The 26,164-nt window shown below is 43.4% G+C and overlaps 1 protein-coding gene across 3 annotated transcripts in view; it reads right to left on the minus strand.

Annotated features, from left to right (window-relative positions):
* IRAK2 (interleukin 1 receptor associated kinase 2) overlaps positions 1-26,164 on the minus strand; it is a 292,230-nt gene that overhangs the window by 89,377 nt on the left and 176,689 nt on the right. For all 3 annotated transcript variants that reach the window (XM_085624476.1, XM_085624478.1, XM_085624477.1), the window contains 2 exons: positions 25,088-25,202; positions 16,672-16,781 (listed from right to left, as the gene is read on the minus strand). In XM_085624476.1, the coding sequence (XP_085480602.1) occupies positions 16,672-16,781; positions 25,088-25,202 (225 nt within the window). The remainder of the gene's footprint in view (positions 1-16,671; positions 16,782-25,087; positions 25,203-26,164) is intronic.

A 26,164-nucleotide genomic window follows, 5' to 3' on the forward strand; every position in this document is an offset into this window, starting at 1 on the left:
ACTCCCGGTCGTCGCCAGTGTTAAATGAGTTGAGGCTTCTTCAAGTGCTCCAAAAGTAGTTTAATATGATACAGCACCACCAACATACAACTCGATACTCGCTCTCTGTGTTCGCCCTCCAACTGTCCTCCTACAGCATCCCCATGGAGACCAGAACACTCGGAGCGAGCATGAATTACATCATGACACAGGTGTACACGAGCTATATCAACTTTTATTGATTCTACAGAGGTAGTACACAACCGCCATAGCTGCAATACCCCTGGTACAAATGAGTTCTGTATATACAAACATTTTTTCCTCTAGTACATGCTTTTCAAACTTGGTATACGTATATTAATTCAACCACGCAAAAGCTTATTTGGTAGGATGCGCTGCACACAGCAGAGCTACTTAAAGGTAGCTGGAGAGCTACCAGCTTCTGAGCTACTCGTTGGAGAAGCCTACAATAGAAGAAAGATTGCATAGAACAAGGAAGATAATGCACTGAGGGAAAGCAAATGGACATTATAAACATATAAGAGGCGACCTGCACATATGCTATTTATGATCTTGGCCGAGTGTGAGAAGACGCCATGAGTCGCGAGGGGCGAAGCTTCAAATGAGTCATGGTGCCCCTACTTTCCCACAAAAATGGTAATAAATAGCATATTATGCGCTGCGTTTCTGCATGTAGGGTTTAAGCCATTGCATTTTTTCATGTGTACTTGTTTTAACCAAAGATAGTCAACCAAAATCAGGATACAAGGGATTAAATTTGTGTAGTTAGGTGAAATCACATTGAAGAGGCCTCGTATAATTGTTACAAGCAATCTATGAGGTGGTAAACAGTTTCTCCTGATGTACATTTTGCTGTACTGTGGATATAGCTTGCAATTAGTCCCATGCTCTGTAGTAATAAATGTTAATGTGTGTTTATTAGTATAGTTGCTCTAAATAACGTATTACTGGCGCACATTTCTTTTGACAGCCATGGCTGCATGTATTCCTTCATGTAAGGTAGAACGCTTAAATACATTTTTTTTAAAAATAATTAAAAAAACAACAACCCATGGAAGATGACCCATTCACGTCAAGCTCTACTCAGATGCTTTAAAGGACTCAGCCGACTTGAAATACTATGTGCTGATACTATGGAGAGTCTGTCTCTCTCCAATCTCACAGGGAGACCAGTGAACTGTCGAGATGGGTTTTCTTAATGGGGATATAGTTTAAAACAAGCATTTCTCGCCTTTAAGACTTGTAAGGATTCAGTAACGTAGCATATTGTGCTGCCCCAGAACTTTCAGGGTGTCGAGTCTCTGATGAGCAAGCAGTGTCCTGTGATTTTGTGCAGATCACTTAAAATACAAGCAGCAACCTCAGAGGGGTGGTGGGTGCGGGGTGAAGGGGTAGAGATAGATGGCACAGGGCAAGCACGAAACAAAACACAATGGTGAAAATGAAAGCAGTTATGGGGTGGGGAGAGATGGCACGCAATGTGACTGGAACAGCATTTGAGCTTATAAATTACTCCATCTGGCAACATTTAAAAACAAGCATTTGCAATGCAATAGGTCTCGCATTCACGCGAGTTTAAGCTATTGGCATTGTAAATGACACTGCCTTTTATTTAAGTTTAAAAAAAGAAAACAAAAATAAAAGGCATTGTTATTTGTAATGTGAATAGCTCAAACTTGCGTAAATGCGAGACCTATTGCATTGCAAATGCTTGTTCTGCAAATGTAGAGGGGAGTAGAATTACGTGGTGTCAAGTAGAGTGGAAATATGCAGAGTGAAATTATGATGTGTGGGGTGAAATTATGTGGCATGAAAGTATGTTGAGTGGCTTGGAACTGTGTGGCATGGAGCTGAATTGTGAGATGTGGAATTGATTGGCGTGGTGTGGCATAGACTGCAATTGTATGGAAATGAATTATGTTACCTGGAGTTAAATTATGTGGCATGGTGTGGAATTAAGGGATGTGGTGTGGAATTAGTTGGCATGGCGTGGAGTGGGATTATATGGTGTGGTGTGGAATTGTGTGGAGTGGAATTGTGTGGAGTGGAATTGTGTGGAGTGGAATTGTGTGGCGTGGAATTGTGTGGCGTGGAATTGTGTGGCGTGGAATTGTGTGGCATGGAATTGTGTTGAGAGGAATGGAAGTATGGGTCATGGAATGGAGTGGAAATATGTGGCATGGAATGAAATTATGTGGTGGACTTGAATTATGTGCCGCTAAGTGGAATTATTTTATTGAGTGGATTCATTAATAGTGGAGTGGAATTATGTGGCATGGAATTACGTTCCATGGAGTGTAATTATGTGGTATGGCATGGAATTAATTGGTGTGGATATGTGTGGTGTGGCCTAGAATTGTGGGGTGTTGAGGGAAATTGTGAGACATGGAATTGTGTGGCGTGGTATGCAATCGTGTGACATGGAGTGCAATTCTGCGGAGAGGAAGTATGGGGGTGGAGTGGAATTATGTGATGTGGTGTGGAATTATGGGGTGTGGTATGGAATTATGTGGCATGCAATTGTGTGCCATGGAATGGAATTATGTGGTGTGGATTTATGAGAAGTGGAGAGCACTTTATGTGGCATGGAATTATGTGGAGTGGAATTATTTTGCATTCACTGAGATAGACATGTTACTGTGTGGCGTGAACTACAATTATGTGACGTGGTGTGCAATTGTGTGGAGAGGAATTCAGTGCCGTGAAGTGGAATTATGTGACATGGTGTGAAATCAAGTGGTGTGGCATAGAATTAGGTGGCAAGGAGTGGAATTATGCTCCGTGGAGTAGAATTATGAGATGTGACATGGAATGGTCTGGCATGGAATTGTGTGGTGTGGAATTGTGTGGTGTGAAATTATGTTGGTTTGGGGAGATTAAATGTAGGTGGTACAGTGTGGTACAATGTGAAATTATGTGGTATGGAGTGGAATTATGTCTCATGGAGTGGAATTATGTAGCATGATGTGGAGTCATGTGATGTTGCATGGAGTGAAATTATGTGGGATGGAGTTGAATTGTGTGGCATGGAATTGTGGGGTGTTGACTAGTGGAATTATGTGGTGTAGAGTAGAATTAGGTGGCGTGAAATTATGTGGAAAAGAATTGTGTTGCATGGAATTGTTTGGCATGGTATTGTGCGGCATTGAGAGGATTGGAATTATGCGACATGGAGTGGAATTATGTGGCTTGGATTGGAAATATGAGGGTGGAGTGCACTTAGGTGGCATGGAGTTGAATTGTGTTGTGCAGAATTGTGTTGCATGGAGTGTAATTGTGTTGACTGGAGTGGAATTGTGCAACGTGGAATTGTGTGGCGTGAAATGCAATTGTGTGATGTGGAGTGCAATTGGGTGACATGGAGTGTCACTTAGTGGAGTGGAAATCATATCGCATGGAGTGGAATTATGTGACATGGTAATGAATTGTGTGGTGTTGAGTGGAATTACGTGCCGTGGAATTATGTGGCATGGAGCCGAATTATGTTGATTTGAATTGTGTGGCATGGCATTACATGCCATGGATTGGCTTTAAGTGGCGCAGATTTTTTTGGCATGGAATTGTGTGGTGTGAAATTGTATGGCGTGCAATTGTGTGCCATGGAGTGAAATTTTGAGACATGGAATTGTGAGGAGTGCCACTGTGTGACATGGAGTGCAATTGTGTGGAGTGGGATTAAGTGATGTGGAGTGGAATTATGTGAAGTGGTGTGGAATTATGTGGTGTGGAGTGAAAGTGTGTGGCATATAGTAGAATTATGTGGCATGGATTTATGTGATGTGCAATTGTGTCGCATGGCAAGGAATTGAGTTGAGTGGAAATATGTTGAGCTGAATTATGTGGCACGAAAGGGAAGAGGCATTATGTGACACAGAGTGGAATTATGTTGTAGGGAGTGAAATTATGTGGCATAGTATGTGGCATGATGTGGAATTGTATGTTGTGCACTGAAGTGGAATTATGTGGTATGGAGTAGAATTATGTGGCATGGAATTGTGTGAGTGGAAATTTGTGGCATGAGTGGAATTATGAGATGTGGAATTGTGTTGCATGGAACTGCGAGGCCTTGAGTGGTGTGGAATTATGTGGCATGGGGTGAAATGATGTGGTATGGAGTGGATTGAAAATAGGTGGAGTGGAATTATGTGACTTGGAGGGGTAATATATGGCATGAAATTATGTGGTGTGGAGTTGAATTACGTTGCGTGGAACTTGGTTGCGTGGGATTCTGTGGCGTGGAGTCGAATTGTGAGACATGGAATTGTGCAGCATGGAGAGCAATTGTGTGGCATGAAGGGCAGATGTGTAACTTGGAGTGCAATTGTGTGATGTGGAATGCCATTGTGTGGAGTGGAGTCATGTAGGGAGGAGTGGAATTATGTTACACTTTGTTGAATTATGTGGTGTTCTGTCAAATTATGTGGCATGATGTGGAGTGGCATTATGTGATGTGGAGTAGAATTATGTGACATAGAATTGTGTAGCATGGCGTGGAATTGTGTTGCATTGAGTGGTGTAAAATTATGTGGCATATAATAAAGCATAATTATGTATAGAGGATTTGAGCTCACTGATGGATTGTTATTCAGCTGCTCACTGCATACATCTATTTTAATCAATTGCTCTTAAATGCACATCGGAGGTCTGCGAAATTAATGTAAACCGCCTTCCTTTTCTTAAATCATGGAAATAGCTGTATTTGTGTTCATATTTTTCAAAAATGTCTGTAATTCATTTGAAACAAACTACGTTTTCGGCAAAACTCACACACGCTGGCGACTGTTTTTTCAGGAACATATATTTCCCGAGAGATATTTACCCACGCGTGTAAAACCGTGAAAGTGAGGGTTTCAGAATATTGCTGGTACGGATTACTCGAAACATGCATTTCAAACTCAAACTACAGCAGCAATTTGTCAGAATTACTCTCTTCCCCGTTCCTCCAGACAAGATGCGTCATCGTGCATTTTACGTCTCAATGTGCATGGGGCAGTTCTCTGGTTCACACGCCACCAGTTTATCAACTGAAGCAGCAACCAGTGCCTGTGCGCTTATCCCCAACACCATTTCAGGAACAAGGCACTTGCGGGATCCGTAGATGTGCTTAATGAAAGAAACGCTAACAAGCAAACATTGGCATAGGTACTGAAGATAGCTCCAACCCCCCCCCCACCTAGTTTAAAATAGCCCCCCCTTAAAGTGTGTATGTAATAGCGCCCCTGACAGCAGATGCAGTGTTTTAAACTTTGATTGGAGAGCTCTGGGGCCAGCATGCATTGGCACGGTGTGATGGTCACTCGTAAAGAAGAACCCAAGCGTGCCGGCAGGAACGCCAGTGTAATTAGTGTTGTCAGAGGGAGAACACGTGGAAAGTATGCGGCCAGGAAAGTGTGAGAATGAGCCGGTTAAAGCAGGGCGAGAGGCAGAGAGGAGTAGGTGTTTTTAGCGAGATGGAGAGGGAGGGAACACGGAGAGCTGTGAATGCAAAGAAAGATGTAGCGGTGAGAAAAGGAAGGGTGTAAAAGAGGAAGGTATTTCACGGGTTGCTGATAGCAGGGAGAACGGATAAAGGCAGAGGAGGAGTGAAAGAGGTGAAGCTGGCGAAAGATGAGGAGGGAGCGGGGTGTATGCTCAGAGCTTTGTCATAATGTGTGCTATTAAACGCTGCAGGGTGGCACGACTTGATGGGCAGTGCTCACGAGAGCACACCGACACCCAAACACATGGCATGTGACTCGTGTCGGTTTGTACAGATTTCTATCTGATTTTCGTAGTGTTTAGCATTATTGGGGCCCCATAGGTCATTTAAGTGCCTGCTGCTTGTTTCCTCTGACAGACGGTCACTTGAGAGCAATGTATCGGAGTTCGGAGCTGATCAATAACGTGTCCACAGGACCCGATGTGTTCTCGGCTCAGAGGGGAAACCGCAATTAAGGAGGATGTCTCTGTCTCCCTTCACGCCCAGGGAGGAGGGAGATGCGAGCAGAGCATCAAAGGGCTGGGTGAGAAGGGAGGGGGGAATGCAAGGGTCAAAGCGGCGAAAGTGAAAGTAATCGAGCAGAGCATCAAAGGACTGGGTGAGAAGGGAGGGGGGAATGCAATTAGCAGAGGAGCAGCTGTGCACGTGCATGTGATCTCGTGCACTCAAGGTTTAGGCCAGCCAAAAGTGTGGGTAGCACTTTGAAAATCCCACATATAAAATGTCTCTTCGAGCCTTTGGCTCGCGAGACCTAAACAGCAATGAAATGGCATCAAACATGCTGTGAACGGCGTGCGGTCAGAGCTGCCGACTCAGGAGTTCGAGTCTCTGGATTAGCTCAACAGCCTGTGATTTTGGGCAAATCACTTAAAACACAAGCAGCGATCGCGGATGAGTGGTGGGGACGGGGTGAAGGGATACACTGCACAGGGTGAGCAGGCTGCCATGAGCAGGAAAAAAGACACAGGGGTGAAAATGAAGATGGGCAGGACGGTCTCCTAAGGAAACCAATAATTAAACCCATGACACACATGCCAAACGAAACATGAAGCACAGCGTCCACGAACCGGGCACTGAGCTGATAGCCAAGCTGAGGAAAACAAGAAACAAATAGTGCGCACAACTGAACCTCTATAAAACAAGCATTGGCATAGCCAAAAGGTCTCACCTTTGGGACCTTATAAGTATTTAATTATGCAGCACAAGGGCTTATGTTGAAAGAGAAAAAGTATAAAGTTCCCCCATGCCTTTTACGTCATGCTGTGTAGGTATCCAGCCAGGAGAAGCAGGAGCTAAAGAGCCCCCACCCCCGGACACTGATCAAAGCTAACTAAACACAGCATGATCTGCCTTCAATAAATACCACCCTATGTCCAGATGCAACACTGGCAGGCAAGCATGGAAGGGAGATCGGGGGCGGGGGGGGGGGGCGGGAAGGATGCCCACCACCCATGCCACCCCCATTCCTAGTCACCTCCATTGCAAGGTGAGTAAGGAGATTGGAGGGACTCTGTGCTGGGCAGCAACTTACCTCGCCAGTCTGTTCCTAAAGCAAAGAGGGCATATGAATTCCCTTTAACCTCGCTGCCACCAGGAGACTGGCACTCACTAGGGACATGGACATCGGTAAGCTTCAAAAGAGAGGCACTTGGGCGCAGTCGGGCCAGTGAGGGGGAAAGGCCTCGCTCTCTTTTGCCCTCTGCTTTGATGCAGAGCAGAAGGTGGAATCCTCAGGTTCTGAGGGGATGTATGCACTACACGTAAGAGCCATGGGCAGGTGACCGCAGTTTCTCAAGGACAACTGTGATGAAGAAGGGCAGTAAAAGATGTGTGTGTCAGAGAGTCTAGGTGACACAGTGGACTCAGTACATGGCGCCTGTGGTCTTTCCAGGATGCCGATATCTGCTTTCCTACATTATGCCAATCATTGAATTCAAGGCATGCACCTTTCCGATCTCAACAGCATCCCGTGTCTTCCCAGGAAATAGCGCCACACAAGGCTTCCATTTATCAAGAGCTGCATCCGGAGAGCTTCTATATATGAACTCTGCAATTCATTCTAAAAAGAACATTTGGTTATCTCTGCGCCAGTTTTAGATTATGTATTCGAACATCTGTTTAGACTTCATTTTCCGTGAACGAGACGAAAAAAGTGCGAGAGAAGGTAACGGTGGGAGGGGGAGGGGGGAAAAAAGGGGGAAAAGTGAGAATGAAAAAATGACAAGAAACAATTAGAGACAGCGAGGGGTGATAAAAGGGGAGTTGAGGGGGACATAAAAGAGTACGAGAGAGGTGAGCCAGGATGTGAGAACCCGGAAGAGCGGGAGATACCGAAATAAAAAACAAGCATTGGCATAGCCAATAGGGTTCGCTTTTAGGACCATATCATTGTTTAGCCATGCAACAGTTGATGTTGCACCAAGTATATTGTGCTGCATAACTAAATACTTATAAGGTCCCAAAAGCGAGACCCATTGGCTATGCTAATGCTGGTTCTTTTTTACACTTTTTATTCTGCAGTCTGATGGGGACCTGGCCCATGGTATGCCGAGATCCAGCAGAGCTGTTGAGCTTGTTTGTAAGATAAGGGACGACGCTGGTGGTGATGGGTTTGTATAGGATGCAGCTAGCTTTGAAGATGTGCGAGCAGGAAAGGGGCGCTTGGAGTTCAATCAGGAGTGATGTGATCCTAATCACACTGAACAGCCACCCTTGAAACAGGCCACAAAATAAAATACTGGAAAGGCCAACTCAGCCACCCATCCTTCAGAGTTCGGCAAATGGAGGGCTATGTTATAGCGCCAAGGAGCAGCAGAGCAGCACTGTGATTTACAGTGCTTAGAAACGGCAGAATTGCATGGAATAGGGAGTTATTATTGGAACAAAAGGCAATCAAGGTTTGTGAAAAGCTGAACTCTTCCCAAGTTCGTCTGCTCATTTATAATGAACAATACAGAAGAAACTGCGAGAGACGGGGGGGGGGGGGGGGGGGGGGTTATTCCTCTCCTGAGCAGGAAATATCACAGCAGACTTCAGGGCTCTTTCCAATCGGTCGGTTACACGACTTAAAGCCTGCTATTGTGTCTGGGGTTTGCAGCGGGGGGGGGGGGGGGGGGGGGGGGAGGGGGGGGGGGCAGGACGCATGCTGTACCCTTCACAGGCTACGGACCTCCAGTGAACCCTTCTGAACACAGCAGGAGACGGATTTACCCCCTCTGTGCTCGGTTACCGCAGGCTCTGCGCTCCCACCAACGCCAGCATTTCTACGCAGTCCTGGTCACTCTGGCAAGTGTTTTGTACAACAAACTGTATTTTTAGACTGTTAATGACATTCTCAATCTGCACAGGATTTGCGTGACGTTAGCACGTCCATTTCGAATCGATTAATTTCCAATTGGTTATCTATCATTGTCAAGAGCAGGCATATGCAGTATGTGAATATTTACATCCACTAGAACCTTTATTTGGAAAATAATATTTTATATAGCACTTCATTCCTCACATCTGCCGTTTCTAAGCACTTAAAGAACAGACGCCGCTATCAGACCATTTATGCTGCTCTATTTACTGGCCTCGGAAGAATGTTAGGTTGAGAGGAGAGATCCCGAATTTGAATTAGTAGCCTGCAGGAGACTGCACCTGTTCGCAGGCAGCGTTCAACTCATTGAGCCACATAGGCGCTATAAACGCAATATATTTTACTACTGCTATCCGGAAAGGAAGGATCACTATGGTTCATATATAACGAACGTCACTGAGAAGCGCTTCATGAAAATGCCATTGGGAAAGCGCTGCGAGGGAGTAAGGTAGAGTCGGGAGAAGCTCGAGTAACTACTCCGGTTCAGAGAGTTGCTAAGCATGGTTCCGAGTCCCTGACCAACAGCCTAATTGACGTTGAGTTTTGTCATCAGTTTCTCCCTCAGGCGACTGAAAGACAGACGTGAGCTACTTGTGAATCAGGCGCCTAGACATTTTTCAGGTGGCGATGTGTATATACAAGCATGCATACCTAAATATTTCACTTAAAGTGTTATGGAACCAAGAAACGAACGATAGTATATTATTAGTAAATAATAGTAATAATGCTACTACTACTACTGATAATAATAATGCTCCAAATTGAGAAATATTTAATCGTGCAATAAGTTAAGATGCATAACTATTGTAGGCAATATTTTGAATCTGAGTAATCCTTAATTCGTTTTTTTATTTTTTAAACGAGCCCCTTGATTTCTCACAGGTGAATATTATCAGGAGGCTATGCCACTTTGGGGGATTTACAGCAGGGCAGCTGAGTGAGTTGGGCACCCGTTGCTGACACGTGGGACCATAGTAGAAAAACTTTTTGCTGGGGCAATGTTGCTTCTTTTCTCCGTCTTTGTAATATGAAACGGATCTATCAAAATCTGACCCTGAAAGCCTTTTTGTAGCGTAGCAAAATTTGATTCTGGAACCATTGATAAACACAGATACCGCAAATGTTTACTTTTTTTTGCCTTACATGTAATCAAGACGGTATGTAAAAAAAATAAATCACGAACGACATTAAAAAGAACAGACTTTCCGTGTTTTGTTGCAGCAACACGAGGCTGGCCGGTGGCCACGAGAACAGTGATCATGATGGAGCGGGTAAAATGTTTTTTTATATACCCAATCCATTTCTATATGTTTATATTAAAATAACTAATGATTAATTACAATAAATTAATAGTGTGATGTGAGGTACTAAACCAACCTTATTAACAAGGAGAATACACGTGGGAATGCATTTGCATGGCTAAAATAATAAGTGAACTAAATTCGTATGCATATTAAAACTATAAAATGTTGATTGAGCAAAGTTATTGTGATTTGCGCTGAAATAAACCAGCATTAACTGCTTTGGATGTCGCATATGGCTAGATAAATGCACACAAATAAGGATATTAGCAAGGGAATTACACTGTTTAATCATTTTCTGTGTATTAATTACGATTTTGTGTTTTCTTTGCTTAAGTTGACTATTCTGGCCTACCAAAAGATGGCCGCCGACTGAAGCCTAACTAAAGTACATTACTTCACCATTTGAACAATGGAGAAAGGCGCCTGCACTGACTTCATTCGTGTCCTTTGTGTGACCTGTCAGACCATGCCCATGAAGACTACTCTGGGCGAGGTGCCAATGCCCCTGAACGTGAAGCAAATGTTGCAAAAAAAGGGAAAGTGAACTGTCGAACCCAACCTATTTCAACAAACTGATACATTTAGGATCATGAACATTCGTTCCCATACATATGCTTGGAGACTTTTTCCCTATGAGAGAATTTGAAAATGTTTCTTAATGTACTGAGATGTAATTGAATTCGTCCAATCGGATTTCTGTAAAATGAGAAAATGTATCATTGATATGTAAATTTTGGTATAAATATTGGTAGACTAGAGAGGGCATTACCAGAAGCTACTGACGGAGAATCGATGATCAGAGATCCTTATGCTGACGGAGACTTTATATGATAAAACTCTGACGAATTCGAGGCGGACTGGAGGGACGCCCTTATGGGCCCTCGGTCGCTTACCACCTCCGCTAGGCTGCGGCTCATCCAAATCTACTACCTACACACCGCCTATCTGACCCCAGACCGCCTGTACCGGGCGGGTCTCCGCGTGGACGCCTCCTGCACCCGGTGTGGGGTGGCTCCGGCAGATTTTTTCCACATGGTGTGGTCTTGTTCCCGTCTACACGATTACTGGGCAGCGATTGAAACTGAGCTAGCGGAGGTCTTGGGTTGGGAGGTTCCCCATGAGCCTAGAATGGCCCTGCTGGGCATCATGGATGGGATCGACGGATCCCGTAACGAAAAGTACTTCCTCACCACTGCCCTTATGGTGGCTAAGAGAGACATAGCGGCAGTATGGTCACAACCGGACCCACCCAGAGTGGCTACCTGGAGTAGAGGGGTGGACTGGTGTGCGGCCCAGGAGCGGTCGTTGTGTGCTGCGCGAGGCTGCCCCAAAAAATTCCGCAAGATATGGGGGAAGTGGCTGGGGGGCATGATTTGAGGGGTGGGGACGGAGGATGGGGGGGGGTGGGGACGGAGGATGGGGGAGGGTGGGAGGGTCTTTGCAATGGTTTATTGATGCTTATCCAAATGCAGTTACTGATGCCTTGTTCAATGCACTGCTGTATCTTACTCTTGATACTGTCTTTTATGCCGCAAAACACAATAAAAATTTGTTTATCAAAAAAAAAACTCTGACGAATTCATGGAGGACCAGTTCTGACTTAGAAAACGACAAATAGCCAGAATAGGTAAATATGACAAAAGATGATATTGCATTATTAGGATTTAACCTGCATATAATTTAGATAAAGAAAATCATTGTTTGAATTACTGTGTCGGGTGATTATTTCCATTGAAATGTTTATTGATTAGAATTGAGAGTAAAGGGTCATTGAACAAATAAACAACTAAAAGATTCAGTCGACCACTTGATGGAGGAAGTATTGGGGTAATACAGGAGAAGTGGTTTTCCTCTATCAAAAGAATAAGTTGTAGTTCGGGATTGATGTCCCTTTGTAGGCACGGATAGTTTGAGAGAATGAATGTTGGTGTTATGGGCCCCACCAGCGTGTGATGTGTGATTGTGCGTGTGACTGAGAAATCATTCTGTCCGTGGAAGCAGGAGGGAATTGAATGACCTGAACTGCACCAATCACATGACACAAACTCTACATCCGTTTTCTTCATAAGGAATAAGCAGCTCATTTATTGAGTGAAACTAGAGCACAGCACGGTGTGCCGCACGCCTGTATTATTACACACTTTCATAGGCTGGGGGAGGGCGGGGGGACAATCACAAGCCCAGGGAGGACCGGGGGCTGGGCAAGCACACAGAGAGTGAAGGTGGGGCTGGGGCGGGAACATGGAGAGGGCAGAAGTACACGACTGAGCAGCTAAGAAACACTTACTTTTGTAGAGTGCTTAAACAAAGAACAAGTGCAAAGAGAAAGTGAAAGAAATTAGAAAAAGATAAGAGACGAGAGAGAGGAACAGGCAGAAGAAAGACAGATGCGCAAGAGGAGTGAAAATGAAGCTGACGAGGAGGGAGTGGGAGAAGGGAGCGGAGGGGATTCACGCGCTGTAAGGTTTAATGAGCCATTACAAAAAGCCAGATGTCTGTGCACGTTCACGCTCACATGCACGCAAGCTTTAGGCCAGCAAAAGCATCTCCGGTAGCACTTTGAAAACCCGCTTATTAAAGGTCTCACCTGAGCTAGCGCTCAGGTGAGACCTAAAAAAAGACGACGATGTGTATGTGACGGGGAAGAAGGGAAAGGCTGTGAGTGTCTTTTGGGGGGACTGTTTGTGCTCGTATGCAAACAAGACAGAGAAGCCCGGGAGTGGTGCGCACGCACGTGCATGCATGCTTGTGCCCGCCGCTGTACACGAAGAGAGCAGTCTGCTCATTTTCAAGCACTGCACTTGTGCTTGTGGCGTGCCCCTGCGCGCTCCCGCAAGGTGGATGCCGCCACAAGCACGAGTGTGTGCTTAGAAAAAGAGGAGAATGACAGCTAAAGGTCCTCCTATGCAGCGCATGCGAGTCGCGTAGGCGAGACATAAAAAAGTTTAAGACCACATTTAACAGGGACAGACTCCTGGGAGGGTTTGAAACACAAAAAGGCGGGACTAATTAAGCATGCTGGCCAACCAAAAGCATGCATTTAAGTAGGGCATGAACAGGAACAAAACGAAAAGATGGGAGGTGTTCCAAGCTATAGTCTGGACTACAGCATGCCTTGCAAAGCTGCGCATGTGCTGTCCAGTCTCGACATAAAAACGAGTGAGCTGTATGCGTGGAAAGAGTTTGTTTTTCTCTGTTGGAAGTGGATGAATATTTAAACACGTGCATGATGTGATTAGTCACATCTCGGAGCATTCATCACCTTTTTCAGAAGGTCTTGGTAGTTTTGCTTTTGGTCTAAATTTTGCGGCTTGGTCCGTTTCAAGGGCTTTTTTTGCTGCGTGCATTTCGGTGTTTAAAGATGTTGAAGCTCAGTGTTCCTGAAGTTTTAGTTCACAAACGTTTCAAAAGGCAAAGAGCATAATTAATAAAAGGTTTTTACTTTGTTGTGCATGACAAGCTTTTGAACAAGACAAGATCAAACCGCAACCAGAACCATATGTTTAAAAATCAGAAGTTTCACAGTTTTCCCGGCATCTGTAAGAACGGTCTGTAACTACAGCACATGTGCTGCTTAAAACAAGAACATGATGTTTAATGAAATGCCAACTGGATTATAGGCAATTACCCGTGACATTTCCTACAAAAGTTTGAAGCTGCATTTTCAAACAGAAATTTGTTTGAAAATTATCAATATATTATTTAAAGAGACTTTGTAACAGATCAACTAACTAGCAGCAGGGCAATGTGACCGGTGCAGCCGCACTGGGCGCTGAACTCGAGGGGGCAGCGCTGTGTTTAGCAGCAACATATGAGTGGAGTGATATGGGGCACTCATACCCGGTGGTATTAAGAGAATCCGAGGAGAAGCTGTCATGCGGTGTGGGGGTGCCAAAAACTATTGTCGCACAGGGCACCACCAGCGGTAAAGCTGGCCCTGCTAACGAGTGTTACAGCGTGAAAGGTGTACTAAGTGTGCTAAAATTCCTGTAAATGTGGGCGGGTTTAAATGAGGCATAGATTGAATTAATTATGAGGAGGGGTGACTCCCCTTTTTAGGAGTTGGGGCTCCTTACTCCTTGTTTTCTGCCCTATGTTATAATACCAAAGTCTACCCTTGCTGTATGCGGCAGCCCATGTTAGGGAGCCTGTCTGACAGCTGGTGCAGAGAGGCGCCTGCACCAGACATCAAACTAATTATACAGACCTAGTGACATCCACAGGGGCAATATACACACAGATGCCACCCCAATTGCCTGCAGCATCACCTGTAAGTACAGCCCTTTCTCTTTGCGCTTCAGCCCTGCAGTGCCCAGGGCTGTGAGACCAGTCACCTCACCCTCTATCATGCTGTCACAGGGTGAGATGGGGTCAAAAGCCTTCCTGATCTCACCACACCTTTTGAAGAATTGAGAGGGGTAGGTTTAAAAAGCAAGAGGTTGAAAGTTCATGCAGATATAAATTGATGTTACCACTGCACAGCTCTGATCTTTAAGTTTCTCGCTTAAATGCTCAAGGTGGGAAGGAGCTTTGTTTCATGGAGCACCCAGCAGCTGAAGAGCGATGCAGACACCCACAGAGGAGGGAGAGTGTATGTGTGAGTGTGTACACACACCACTGGGTAGTTCTAGTTTGGATGATATTTCGATAGATTTTTGTTTGCCTTTGCTAATAACTTTCGATTAATCTTCACAAAACCATCAATTAAAAAAAAAAAGTTTCTTCTATCTCAGCTTCTTCCTGGAAGTTTTCAGAGTGATCTGTGGGCACTCAGCACAGTAGACAGGACCCCCAATCCCCACCCTCCCCCGGGGAAAAATAGTTTAACACAAATAGTAAATTGAGGATGTTATTCAGATCTACCGCAATGCTCTGCGTGCCACCCTTCGGGATTAGCAGAACTCCCACAGATTTGGAGCACATCAAAAACATTAAAAAGGGGGGTTTGAGTGCCCAACTTCATGCTGCACCTGGCAAATAACTGCAGAGGATGACAGCCTACAGGTAATTTGTGGCATAAGCGGCACCCATAACAACATTTTGGCATATTTGTGGTAATTCTTGGCATATACGATACCCATGACAAAATACCAGCACACGAAATCCTGTGGCAAAACGTAGGCACTGGCATACTGGAAGCAATTTGTGCTTTAGGATGGGACAACCATGGCCTGTTGAGGGGAAATGCTGGCCCGATATACTAAAAGGTAACTTTGACATACGGATCACCCATGGTATATAGTTGACATCAATGGCAAAATGATGGCACTGGTATATTGTACATAACTTGGCGTAAGGGGGCACCCATAGCCAAATGCTAATTCGGTAGCTATTTGCATATGGACGCCAGTCTCTGCACACTTTGAGACAAAAAATAGGATCAACTCATCAAGAGCATCAGGTTTCATTGGATTGTCGCACCTTGAAAATACTAGATATTTTAAGGAGTGGTCTGTCATAGCCTACAGCTTTTGACAATTTTATGTGATAATTGTGCTTAGAAATGCACTATACGACTCCATATGTGTTTTCAAATTTTTCTCTGTTGGGGGAAAACCGCCTCGCTCAAACTCTCCTAGTAGAAGTTGGGCACACTCGCTAGAATTTAGGTTAAGTATTAAGATCCACCACTTTAAAAAGTCACCATATAGCACGGCTTATCAATAAGAAAAGCAGCGATGCACAGACATAATCAGGGCAAAGAATGGGGTATTTAATATAGAGAGAAAAAGCCTTTCTTCTTACCCAGTTATGTATTTCTAACAATTACCCACAGTAGGAGTTCTAGAGCATAGCATGTCTGATGTGAGCTTAGGCTTTGATACATACTGTGACATCATTCATCGGATGGCCCTTTTAAATCTAAACAAGCCCCTTTGCCTCGTAATGTTTGTAGCGCAGGAAACTTAAAAGACACTTTAAACGGAACATAGCTCTAAAAAAAACTTCAGCTCTTTCCAGGAAGTTTCAGAGGACTTATTCATCATTTTACAGTTTTTATGTGCAGGATTGTGAATATCCTTCAATCGCAGGCTACAGTTAAAATACAGATATTTTTCACGAGTGCGCTATTCACTTGAAATATATGCCTCATATAGCTTGTAAAGACAAATTCCATGTTATTAAATATTCTACGTGTTGAATTTATTTTTCTTTACAAATCAGGATTAGATGATGAATACTCTTAAATGTGCAAAACATGGCCTCTATCAGTAAAACCACAGATCGGATTATAGTTCTGTTGCCTGTGACAGGTTTGCTCCATAAACTCAACCCTTGTATTCGGATGTTCTTTAACCACTGGCTTTGCAACACTGTTCCAACTCGATGCTCTGAAACAAGACCATTTCATTGAGGTTTATCCATGGGAAATGCTCATGTGCTGCAATTTTTAATAAGGGGGCTCTAGTGTGAGATGCACCACATTTTCTCATCTGTAAGAAGGTGGTCTCTCATCAGCACGTGGACAGACTGATGAAGTACCCACTGGTAACAGCGCATTATGGGAAGGCATCTGCAAGGCTACCCACCTCTTTATATTTCCATGAAGAATCCCAACTTCGTGCAAATGGCGAACGGCTCGTAGGAGTCCCAGGGAGATGGTCAAACGTTTATCCCAGGTCAGAGGCTCTTTTCCATGCTGCAGGAGAAGGGAGAAATAGTTAACACTAGCATTGAAATAAAATCTGAGCAGTCACACTAGTGTAAAATGTATAGTCTTGCGGTTTAATTCTACTGGGCATAAATAGTCTCAAATTGTCATTAGTGTGTATGTCAATAGCCTATTTTCACTCAATTTCATTCTAAAATCGCCCAGCACCTGAAACAACTAGAACAAAAACTTGATTCCCTAGCTAAAGACTTCTCACAAGTAAAGAAAGACCTCGCGATCCAGGCCAAGTGTACCCACTACCACACCCCGGGCATGGAGAAGTTGTCTCCCCTTATAGGCTCTCCAATTGTCAGCCAACATACCCATTGGACCTTTATTCCCTTGAGTTGATCATCCCACAGACCCCACCGAGCCCTTAGCCCCGTATCAGCTAGTGAAGCTGATGCACTCTGCGTATCCTACATTACAATAAACCAGAAAATGGTCTACAAGCTTCTGTCTACAATTCCAGGTATCGTGGGACCTAATAGAATCCCTCAAATGATCACCTAACCCAGACCACCATCTCAATACACCACTATTCAGACAATTGATACCACTAATAATGGTCCTAGGTCTCTAACTTGCATGCTCCTGATATTGCCAAATTGATTCTTGTTACAGAAATAGACATCGCATTCATCACCGAGTCAGGGCTTAACGAACACAACCCCCATACTTGACCTGCTGGAACCTCCTGGATACCCCATCATTAGACAGGACAGACAAAAGCGGAATGGTGGCGGACTAGCAATCATCCACAAAGATGGAATTAATCTCTCCACCTTCAAGACCACAAAATACTTGACTTTCAAATACCTTGGAGTTGAACTCACTGTCATAGGCTCCTCTCCCATTAAATTTCACACCATCTACCACCCTCCTGGTGATCGCACCCTCTTCGTAGAAGAAATAACTGACCTACTGACATGATTCTCACTAGCTGACTTGAAGGATGTCTTCTTGGGCAACTTCAACATTCACTGTAACAATGCTGAAGATACCACAGTACGCAATCTGACTAACATTTGTGAAATTAACGATATCAACCAACTTTGCAATGAACCGACCCATATCAAAGGCTCCACTCTAGATGCGATTATCACCAAAAATGATCTTGTCTCACTTAAATCCATCACACCTATTGACTGGTCAGACCATCAGCTCATACTGTTTAATATAGAGATCTACCTCAGATTCCAAATAAACCCCTCTGACAGACGCAAGCACTGGGCCAGGAACTTAAAGCAAATATCAATGACAGAACTGGAGACCAGGATCTGTGCCCAACTTCAGCACCATCCTCCCGCTCACACAGTTGATGACCTTACTCCCCACTACAACACAGCGGTATCTTCTGTTCTGGAATAAATTGCACCGCTCAAACAGAAGCAGTCTAGATCTATCCAATCCAAATCTTGTTTCTACTCAGATCTTAACAATGAGAGGCGACAACTCAGACAGTCAGAAAGGTTATGGAGACAAAAACCCCTCTACAGTGAACCTCTCACTCCTAAGAACGGCATGGCTTTCCTACAAGAAACATCTTCAGAGAAAAGCCACTTTCTTTCGCAACCAACTTTACCGCGCTAAGAACAGACCCAGAGAGCTCTTCAACATAATTAAGCCGCAAACTACCCTTTCCTTGCCACACGAAACAAAAGCCACCACTGAACGTTCCCCTCTGTCTCACTCCCCTACATAGCAGAACCCCTACTGATGTAAACAAGGACCGTATGGCCTCTATAAAAACTAATTTCAACCTTGATCTCCTTCAACTGAAAAACAAAGCAAATTGGCCTGATTTTGGATCTATGTAAAATGTAAATGTAGTGCATTTATATAGCGCTCCGCACACCCCCGAAAGGGTCTCTCAGGCGCTGTGCACATACCGCTGTGGAACCCTTCCTGGCCTTTCCCTGTGAAGTGCCCACTCCTGGGCACCCCCAAGGTGAAGCCAGGCATCCTAGCGCTTTTGGGGCAGTTGTGGAGATTAAGCAAGCTATTGCCCAGAGTTGCAGAGTGGGACCCATGATTAGAATAGGCACAGAGGCGAGAATTATCGGGTCCTGGGAAATTGAGCCCAAGACCCGCCGAGGTGGGAATCGATCCCTGGTCCGGGCCAGACCTCTGCATCAGGGTCTGCCGTTCTAACCATTGAGCCACACTTCTCCACTGACTATGACTGAAATTGAAGTCTTCAATATAATTGTGAAGTTGAAGCCAACATCCCACACTTTGGATCCTATGCCTTCCACAATAGTTCAAAACCTCAACCATATCATTGCCCCATTCTGGACTAAAATCATCAACTCATCTCTCTCCTCAGGCAGTGTTCCTGACTGCCTCCAACTAGGCCAAATCACACCCATACTCAAAAAACCAGGTGCCGACCCCAATTACTTCAATAACGTCAGACCTATCACCAACCTTCCCTTTCTAGCCAAAACACTGGAGAAGTGCGTCCTACAACAAATAAACCAACACATAGAAGAATTCAACCTCCATGACACCTTCCAATCGGGGTTCAGGAAAGGCTGTAGCACTGAAACTGCTATGCTCAATATCACAGATGACATTCGCAGATCCTTGGATGAAGGTGATGCATGCCTCCTAATCTTACTTGACCTATCGACTGCCTTTGATAACGTAAATCACCCTGCTTTACTTGAGACACTCAAGACCCGTACTGGGATCAATGGTACAGTCCTTAGATGGTTCACATCTTACCTGCAACATCGCTCGCACCAAACAAAAATCAACAACTTTCTCAAAGCCAACACTAGTTCCTCATGGTCTACCCCAAGGCTCAACTCTATCCCCGACCCTTTTCAATCTTCTCATGGAACCCCTTACGGTTATCCTGAACCAAGCAGGGGTCAAATATCACCTATATGCTGATGACACACAACTCTATTACAAGATTAAATCACCCAGTGACATCCTACATCTGAATACCACACTAATCAAGATACAAACTTGTCTTATTATCAACCACTTAAAGCTGAACCCCAACAAAACTGCTACCAATCTAAGTATGGCTCATTCTTCCTCCTGTGCAGCAAATTCCAGAAATGACTTTTCCAACTTATATAACCCAAAGCACAGAACAAATAAATCTATTAATTTGTTGTTGTAGCCAAGAGGGCTTATTATTTCTGAAGTAACTAAGTTCAGCAGGATTGCAATTGTGTTCCTGTTCTGCTTCTGTGAACATCACGGACTCTTCCGATTTTGTTGCTGCAATTATTGATCTTTAAATAATTCTTTTGAAATTGGTTCAAGAAAACCGCAGCAAAAGGAAACAAATGGTGGGAATATCAATAGTACCATGACAAGCAGTGGAATGTTGAAGCAGTGATGTGTCATGGAATGTTATGATGTGATAGAATGTCATGACCTAAGCATGGTGCCTGCTCATTGAAATGTGGTTGAGCCTGAGACCCTGCTATGTAAGCTGTATTATTAAAGTCATACTTGTATCGCTCCAGCGTGAGCAAATTACTACAGATTTGGCGACGAGCACAGCTCATTATCTACTGCTCCAAGTGGAATATAGCATGTTACAATGCGTGCTTTCACTACGCTGTATTTAACAACGCAGTTGTTACGACAGCATTGTTACAACACGATGCCATTACCAAAGTCATTACATCGACTTGCAGTAGATGGCGCCGTAACATTAGGAATATATAATTTACTATTCCAACTCCAGCCTATGCAACCGTAGGGAAGGTGTTTGAATAGTAAATTATACTATTCCTTATGTTAGAGCGCCATCTACTGCAAGTCGATGTAATGACTTGCTTAGTAATGGCATCGCGTTGTAACAATGCAGTCGTTGTAGCGACCGAGTTGTAAAGGCATCGCGGTCTAATGACCGTGATGTACAGGCTGTTTCCCCTCCAGAATATAGCACGTTACAAAGCATGCTTTTACAACACGGTTGTTACAAGTGTTTGAGCAAACTTTTCACCTCGGAATTAGACCAAACAAGTCCACGCCCATGACTGTGCTCCAGGCATGTTAATCGCTTGCTGAACTATTGATCCAAGAGTTTACAGGAAGCAAGTCAGAACTAAGAAAATGAATTCCAGGGGTGTGGAATTTAATAAAATATCTACTTGTCCACGGGGCAGGTTGCTTCTCAAATCTACTTGTCCTGTAACAAAATCCACCTATCCCTTTGGTACCATGTAGTGCGGCGACAAATTATGGTAGCAGTCTCATTAGATAAGAGCTCTGATATAGCCTCTCTGAATTATGCCAGGGCTCATACCATAGTAGTGTTTGAATACTTGCAAACCCCTTATGTTGCCACGTTTCCGCAGATCTACATACTGGGGCAGAAGGTAGTGGTAAGCAATAGTTTCAGAGTTAGAATGCCCTTTTGAGACTGTGCAAGCCTACTAACTTGCATGTTTAAAGGGTTTTCAGCAACTCTTCTCTAATCTTTTCCCATACTGAGAAATGTTGGAAATTTACTCCTGACAATGGCAGACGTAAACCTTCTTCCAGAGTTGGGGAAAAAAGTGGTTGGAGGGAAAGTAAACTTGCAAACACTCAGATTTTTGCATGAGCAAATCTACACATGCATATTTGCATTTTTGGGAATTCACGAAAGCCGTATAGCTGCACTTAATGCAAGGACATATACCATGAGTGCACTTTTGAGACTTACTTTAATAATTTGGCCCCTAATTTGGTCTGGCATTGACCAGGACCTTTTGCGTTTATTAAAATTCTCTCTCTCTCTCTGTATCAGCTGGATTCACTGTGAGTGACCACATTCTTCTCTTTCAGAAGGAGCATATCGGCACACAAAGTAGTTTTGTTCAGTGCCAGTAGCTACTGTGGCAGTGTGTGCTTTTTGAGACCAAAAACAATTTTTGCTTTTGGCGTTGTTTGTTATAATGGTGAGGGCCTGGCAGCTTCCACAACAGAAAGGTTTTACAAAAACCATGCCAAAACAAGTCACACATTGACAAAACTAAAAAGCTGACAACCAATTTCAGACCTACTGGCTTTGCCACTGCTTGTTTATTTTTGTTTCCCACAATCTTATTGAAACTGGTTACACCGATTCTCCATTATGAATATTTTTGGGAAATACGAGCATGCATCAACAAATGGTACCTGAACTTTTACAGTAGTTGAGCGAAAGGTTTTTTTCCAGCTATAATTTTTTTAATCAACATTTTATTTTGAAAGCAAAGAATCATCAATCTTGCTTTCAAGCTTCTGCAAATATTTGCATCAAATCGGACAGCATTCTGGGAGCATTATACATAGACTCATATTGCTAAACTTTGAAAATGTGTCTACACATTTTTATACTGGAACCACTGTCAGAAGTGCAGTCAGAGCTTATAAGATTTACTTAAAGCGCTCACCCTAATAATAAAGGCTTTCAATTAATGAACTATAAATACAAGTTTGAACAACATTAACATGGACAAAATATAAACTTAACTGCATACAGTGCCCTTCCCTGATCCATAATGTAGCACTGCAAACTGGCAGCCAGAGGGGTTTGTGCTGCAAGAGGTTGGGCCTACTTGTCCCAAGGACAAAAAACGCATGCAAACTTGTTGCCCTTGACCCCAAACAATATGTCCTGGGTGTCGGGCTATAGGAATTCCACATTCCTGGAATACTGTGGTTTTATGTGCAATTTGTGCATTTCTGTGATATGCAGGCAAACAAAATATGTGTAGAGTGTGCGTGTGTTTGTGTGTGTGTACACACTTTTTCTTCTCTTTTAATGATTTCAGTTGGTACAAGTCAGCAATTTGCACACTGCAAACTCTTCAGCAAGAATATTATCTTCAAGGTCAACAAGTATATCCACTTCAGTTACTTCATTGTATTAATAGATCATTTATCTAGGCAAGTGGAAGTTAGATCTGTCAATGAGCCAACAACGAAAAATGTCATCATGTTCTTTAGAGATGTATTCCAAAGAGAAGACATCCCAGAAGAAATTATCACAAACAATGGGGTATAATTGAGATCTTGTGAGGTGGTTGAGTTTCTGAGCAAAGGTGGAATAAAACTCCATTATATCACCCTCAAAGCGATGGAAAAGTAGAAAGATTTAATAAAGCATTAGCGTCACACATTTAAGCTTACAGAAGCAAATCAGATGTTTGGAAAGCAATAGAAGATTTGGTTTGGTCATATCGCACCACTCCAGATGTGGTCACTAAAATGACTCCTTTTGAGTTGATACGAGGAAGATTTGATCTAACTTGAGTCATTCTAGGTAGTCAAACTGATTGCAAGCAAAGCAGTGTTCTTGGGTGAAGGCTAAGGAGAGGTCTGGTGAGATCAGTATGCAGAAGACAAGATGACAAGAAAAATAGAAGATCATGTAGATTGAGGTTTGGTTGTCGGGAAAGCACAAGAAAACAGATTTAATCAGTAAAAGCTTGTCTGAATTCGAGATCCTGTGAAAGTATGTGAAGTTTGGGGAAATGCAGAAAACCTGATTAGATGGCGGTTGGTGGAATGTATCAAGAGTGGCTTTAGACACGGAAAGAAATTAGAAGGATATTAACCAGGATCATCTGCTTAGTCAGAAAAACAAAATTACCTCTTTAAACTAAAAGGTGTAAATTCAGGAGTCATGTAATGACAGTTCAAGGAAAATATCTATGAAATGTATTAAGAAATCTACATTTTTGTCAATTCCGCAAAAGACAGTTTAGATCAATATTTTGTCAAGAATGTATAGTTATTTCAGATGTTCTATGCTCAAATTGTTTTTTTTGTTCTTTCATCTTACATTTTTCATGATTATATAGCTATTTTCTTTGAAGAAGGGGAGGTGTGCGAATATCAATGTTACCGTAACATGGAGTGAGATATTGAAGCAATAATGCGTAATGGAACGTTTTGATGTGATAGAATGCCAAAACGTGAGAGAGGTGCATGCTCAGTGAAATGGAAGTGAGCCCAGGTCCCTGCTGTGTAAGCTGTATTCATAGTTATGTTTACATCGCTAAAGCATAAACATGTTACTACATGAGGCTCGTGTCAATAAACATCAGCCGAATAGGAGGTTCATGGGGAGGAAAAGGGATATATGTCAGGAAGGCGTGGGAGGAATAGGGTGGCTGCAATGTCAAAAAAGTTCTAAAATGAATATCTCGTAAATAGGAATATTAAGAGAACTATTCAAAGGCAACTTGAAACTGGCAACTGGTCAGAGACCAAGAACAGATAAGCCCACGGTTTAGGCAAAGTATACAGTCCATAAGCGCATAGTGGTTTATGGGGGCTATTTGATCTGGAAGGGGGTAAAAGCCCACAACGAATTCAAGTGGTGCAACAATCACTGAGATATTGGCCTGATAATGATCAAAAGTAAACTAAAAAAGTCTTGCAGTCTTTAAATAAGCCTCTATCTAATAAGAGGTCATACGCAACAGTTCGTTTAGACGTTTCCCGTGTTTTGGGGGCATCTGTCGATCTACATTAATGAAGGATACACCACTTTTCTCCAACAAGGGATATGGTGATCCATATTGGTAAATGAGAAGCCATGCTTTTGATGCTAACATGTTGTGCCAATTATTGCGCTGATGGCATAAACCACAACCACAGGGCTCGGTTATAGTTCTCAACATCTTCACCCAATAAGTGTCAAGGTAGGAACAATAGAAGTCTAGGTGAACTGCATCTCCAGCAGCTTGAGTCTGGATTCAGGCCAGCTCAACAAGGCTGCATTATGTGCCAACAAGAGCTCAGAGCATGTCTGCCATCTTAGTCGTGTTTCTTCTGCAGTGCTTTATTTCTTAGAGCAAATCCATGCCTAGCATACTATATAGGCCTTTCACTGGGATTATTGTGGACGCCTCAAATTTTGCCACAGTGTCTACAATTACTGGCCACTCAAATGAGGTCACAGATTCTCTTGCTAGATTACTATGGGCCAGTCACTCAGAAACACCCCCGTAGATGCCAGCTGCCACTGGCCTATAGATATAGGGGGGAGGATGTAGCCTAATGGTTAGAGCAGTCGTCTTCAAATCTGGGGAACCATGTTCGAGTCTCGGCAACAACGCTCAACATCCTGTGATTCTGGGTAAATCACTTAATCTCCACGTGCCTATCAAAAATTAATGTGTCCATATGTAACTCAACTGCTGCTCATGTAAAGTGCTCCGATACCTGATTTCGGGTCAAGTTTGCGTTATATAAAACATTGAGGGAAAAAAGAAGATAATTCAGCATGTAGTGTGAATCTCTTTACTGTAAGCGAATGTAACCTTGCATAACACATTCCTTACATGAGGGTCCAGCACTTTGTCCAGGGAGCCATTGAACATATGCTGGTAAATAAGGCACAGGAATCCATCATCCAAACACCAACCCTGTAGTTTCAGAATATTCTCATGGCAACATCTAGAAACAAAAAAACAATTTAATTAAAAAACTTGAAGAAAGGGAGCACCTAAGGGTGGGAAACTATTTCAGACACAATTGAGAAGTTGAAACCTTGATAGAATGCTTATAGTGAACCAAGATGTCAGGCAAGGGAATGGATGTAAGATGTATACAGGTATAATTTCTCCTCATCTTCCTCACATGTTCATGACCTAGTTGCACCAAACATCTGAAGTTCTTGTATGGTCATTCCAATAGTATAACTTTTACCAATTGCAGAAATGAGTTTTGAAATAAATGTGCATAAGCCCTAAAGACCACATAAGACCGTGGTCTTCAGAGGACTCTTACATTTCATCACTTCCAGTAAATAATTGGGCCCAAAATGATTGAATGCTCTGTTCTGATATTGCAGGTGTATGACAATATGTACTGGTTGGTATTTCTGGGGGAAATGTAGGTTATATCTATCATGGGATCTTTAGTAATATTCAAATTATGCGTCTACTTCTATCCTTGCTCCTTCACCCATGATACCCTGGAGTCCTTGATGATGCTATCTGGGACGAAGATTAGTTCTCCGGAGCGAACGCACAAGTAGCATTAGCTCAGCCGGACCATGAGATATGCAATAGAGTTCCAGCACTACGAAGGTCCTGCAAGGCTGCTACAGCTTAACGGGAATCACCAGTCTGAACTGGGGTGGCGAAGTGAGCTTAAGAACGATGATGGATTCAATCCAGATCTGTGACTGGGGGTGAGTGTCTGAAATGTTTCAGTGCTCCGTCTATCATCTACTTGTGTTTGCTTAACAGGAATCACCGCCATTCCCGGAAGCTACTCACTTTTACTCTCTCATTGGGTAAATCATAGCTTTGTGTTGCTATGTTGTGTACAAATCTTCAGTGGAACCAGCACACCTTTCTAAAAGGGTCTCCTTAGGCATTTTAAAGACGATTCTACATCCTCATCATACTCCA

The sequence above is a fragment of the Triturus cristatus genome, chromosome 9 (genome assembly GCF_964204655.1).
Source record: "Triturus cristatus chromosome 9, aTriCri1.1, whole genome shotgun sequence".
In the NCBI taxonomy this organism is placed as follows: Eukaryota; Metazoa; Chordata; class Amphibia; order Caudata; family Salamandridae; genus Triturus; species Triturus cristatus.